We start from the raw sequence: 4039 nt of genomic DNA on the forward strand, positions 1-4039 counted from the left end.
ACTGAAGATAAGCACAGGTTTGTTAGTAAGTAACTATAAGAAAATCCTTTTGTAACTCTACTGAAGATAACCAAAGGTTCAAACTGAAGAGGAAAAGACAACTATGTAGTTAAGGCATGAAATTTAACTTCAATAATGCTTTCAGATACAAGGTAACGGAATCTCCAGCTAAATCTCAATGTGAGTTTTTCTCCCTGAATAAACGTACACAGAAACATATTTTTTTTTGTAATATTTCATTGCCATTTGAAAAGGTATTGGAATTGTAATAACTCACCAAAGTTCACCAATCTACCAGTTCTATGTTAATAAGTTCCCCTTCTAGATTTTGTACTTGCATGGATAATATTATTAAGTTCATGGCAAATTTTACAAAGCTTGTGTAAATTGATTTATATAAAGTTTTGCTTTCCTAACACCAATTGTATCTAACTTTAATTTCACCTACTAACTACATTCTCTCTATTTCAGATCCCAAGACCCATATAATCCCAGATGCCCCTAGAAATTCCTTTTGTGGAAACCCAGCAACATGTAAATTAAATAGCATTGCTTCTTGTGACGTAACCTTATGAAACATTTATATTTGTGTGCATAAAAACTTGTTAGATAATGCATGTTTATGTACTATAACACTAATTAAGTACTCTTTCAATCCTTCACTTCCATTTTCACGTGATAATGGTTGAAATGTCCGTGATGCAGTTTAATTGCATTCCTTACTATATTTAAATGTTATCGCAACACTACTGATGTAAAACAAATTACCCTGCATGTTGCTACAACTCTTCTTTTATATGTTATGATGACATCATTATTAATGAAATTTTTATTTTGTATTTGTTGATATATGTAGCTTATATGTTGTAACATTATGATGAGAGAAGAGACACAGATGTTGCTGTAATGTACGTATTAGTAGATGTAGAACATTTGTGACAGTAGTGATGATGAGAAAAGAGTCACAGATGTTGATGTATTGTACACGTTAGTAGATGTAGAACATTGGTGACAGTAGAGACGATGAGAAAAGAGTCACACATGTTGATATACTGTACATGTTAGTAGATGTACAGCATTGGTGACAGTAGAGATGATGAGAGAAGAGTCACACATGTTGATATACTGTACATGTTAGTAGATGTAGAACATTGGTGACAGTAGACATGATAAGAGAAGAGTCACAAATGTTAGTAGATGTAGGACATTGGTGACAGTAGAGACGATGAGAGAAGAGTCACAAATTTTGATGTATTGTACACGTTAGTAGATGTAGAATATTGGTGACAGTAGAGATGATGAGAGAAGGGTCATGTATATTGATGTACTGTACATGTTAGTAGATGTAATACATTGGTGACAGGAGATATGATGGGAGAAGGGTCACAAATTTTGATGTATTGTACACGTTAGTAGATGTAGAACACAAGCGACAGTAGTGATAAAGACAAGAGTCACAGACGGTGATGTATTGTGCATGTTACTAGATGTAGAACATTGGTGACAGTAGAGATGATGAGAGAAGTGTCACAGATGTTGGTATTCTGTACATGTTAGTAGATGTAGAACATTGGTCACAGTAGAGATGACGAGAGAAGAGCCCTTGATGTTGATGTATTGTACACGTTAGTAGATGTAGAATATTGGTGACAGTAGAGATGATGAGAGAAGTGTCACAGATGTTGGTATTCTGTACATGTTAGTAGATGTAGAACATTGGTGACAGTAGAGATGACGAGAGAAGAGCCCTTGATGTTGATGTATTGTGCATGTTAGTAGATGTAGAACATTGGTGACAGTAGAGATGACGAGAGAAGAGCCCTTGATGTTGATGTACTGTACATGTTAGTAGATGTAGAACATTGGTGACAGTAGAGATGATGAGGGACAATAGCCCTGGATGTTGATGTATTGTACACGTTAGTAGGTGCGGAACTTTCGTGACAGAAATGATGATAATAGTCACAGCTGTTGATGTATTGTACATGTAGAACATTGATGACAGTAGAGATGATGAGAGAAGTCACAGATGTTGATGTGTTGTACATGTTACTAAATGTAGAACATAGTCGACAGTATTGATGAAGACAACAGTCACCGACGTTGATGTATTGTACATGTTACTGAATATAGAACATTGGTGAAGGTAGAGATAATGAGAGAAGTGTCACAGATGTTGATGTATTATACATGTCAGTAGATGTAGAACGATGGTGACAGTAGTGATATTGAGAGAAGAGTCACAAATGTTGATATACTGTACATGTTAGTAGATGTAGAACATTGGTGACAGTTGTGATGAAGACAAAAATCGGATGTTAATGTACTGTAGATGTTAGTAGATATAGAACATATAAGTATGTAGTTGTACTGTCATTAAGTTCTTATATATCAGGATGTAGTTGTACTGTCATTAAATTTTTAAATATATCTATATATATATATGGATGTAGTTGTACTGTCACTAAATTCTTATATATATATATATGAATGTACTTCTGGTGTCATTAAGTTCTTATATATAGGAAAGTAATTGTACTGTCATTAAGTTGATATATATATAGGAATGTAATTTTACTGTTATTTAGTTCTTATGGACATCTAAGTATTTTATACTGTCATTAAGTTATTATATATAGGAATGTAATTGTACTGTCATTAAGTTGATATATATATAGGAATGTAATTTTACTGTTATTTAGTTCTTATGGACATCTAAGTATTTTATACTGTCATTAAGTTATTATATATAGGAATGTAGTTGAGTGTCATTTACTTGTTATATATAAGAAAGTAGTTGTACTGTTAATGAGTTCTTATATATAGGGATATAGTTGTACTGTCTTTAATCTCCTATTTATAGGAATGTAGTTGTACTGTCATTAAGTTCCTATATATTGGGTTGTAGTTGTACTGTCTTTAAGGTTTTTTTATATAGGGATTTAATTGTACTGTTTTTAATATATTTTATATTCGGTTGTAGTTATACAAAGTATAAGAGAAAAGTATACTGATGAAAAGTGTTTTTTATTCCGAGGTTTTAGGTTTTGTACTCTTAACGGAATGCAACTCTAATTACTTCCACTTAGTGTTAGAGAACGTGTTATTAAAAGTAATAACCACTTTAGGATTTCTAAATAATGTTTACCATAGGGCTTTCATCTGTAGGAGTTCTTTTTTTATATAATTCATATCAAGTTAGTGATAAGTCTTATATATGTTAACTTGTACTTTACACAATTCGTTTGATTGATGTCAGGCACGAGGTACATGGTGGTGGACTGTGGTGGAGGAACAGTGGACATCACCGTTCACGAGCTCATGAATCAACAGGGGTCATTGAAAGAACTATTCAAGGCTACAGGTGGCCCCTACGGTTCTGTAGGGGTAGACCAAGAATTCGAGAATCTTTTAAATAGCATTTTTGGTGCAGATTTCATTGAACAGTACAAGTTGAAACGTCCGGCAGGCTATGTCGACCTGATGATCGCTTTCGAAGCCAGAAAGAGAAACGCTAGTCCCTTTAAAAATAATCCGCTCAACATATCGTTACCATTTTCCTTCATCGATTACTATAAGAAGTGCAAGAACAACTCAGTAAGTTAACCATAGAGTAAGTCTCATAACCGAAACACTGGAATAGAGGAAAATATTAAACGTTTTTTTTTAGAGTAATTCTCATAACCGAAACACTGGAATAGAGGAAAATATTAAACGTTTTTTTTAGAGTAATTCTCATAACCGAAACACTGGAATAGAGGAAAATATTAGACGTTTTGTTTAGAGTAATTCTCATAACCGAAGCACTGGAATAGAGGAAAATATTAGACGTTTTTTTAGAGTAAGTCTCATAACCGAAACACTGGAATAGAGGAAAATATTAGACGTTTTTTTTTAGAGTAATTCTCATAACCGAAACACTGGAATAGAGGAAAATATTAGACGTTTTGTTTAGAGTAATTCTCATAACCGAAGCACTGGAATAGAGGAAAATATTAGACGTTTTGTTTAGAGTAATTCTCATAACCGAAGCACTGGA

The 4039-nt window shown here is 33.3% G+C and overlaps 1 protein-coding gene across 2 annotated transcripts in view; it reads left to right on the top strand.

The window, feature by feature from the left end:
* LOC106472095 (heat shock 70 kDa protein 12A-like) overlaps nt 1-4039 on the top strand; it is a 33628-nt gene that overhangs the window by 24642 nt on the left and 4947 nt on the right. The window contains exons 5-6 of one of the 2 annotated variants that reach the window (XM_022400702.1): nt 472-534; nt 3260-3597. In XM_022400702.1, the coding sequence (XP_022256410.1) occupies nt 472-534; nt 3260-3597 (401 nt within the window). The remainder of the gene's footprint in view (nt 1-471; nt 535-3259; nt 3598-4039) is intronic. The other variant, XM_013932724.2, reaches the window with a different exon arrangement.

The sequence above is a fragment of the Limulus polyphemus genome, unplaced genomic scaffold (assembly GCF_000517525.1).
Source record: "Limulus polyphemus unplaced genomic scaffold, Limulus_polyphemus-2.1.2 Scaffold5078, whole genome shotgun sequence".
In the NCBI taxonomy this organism is placed as follows: Eukaryota; Metazoa; Arthropoda; class Merostomata; order Xiphosura; family Limulidae; genus Limulus; species Limulus polyphemus.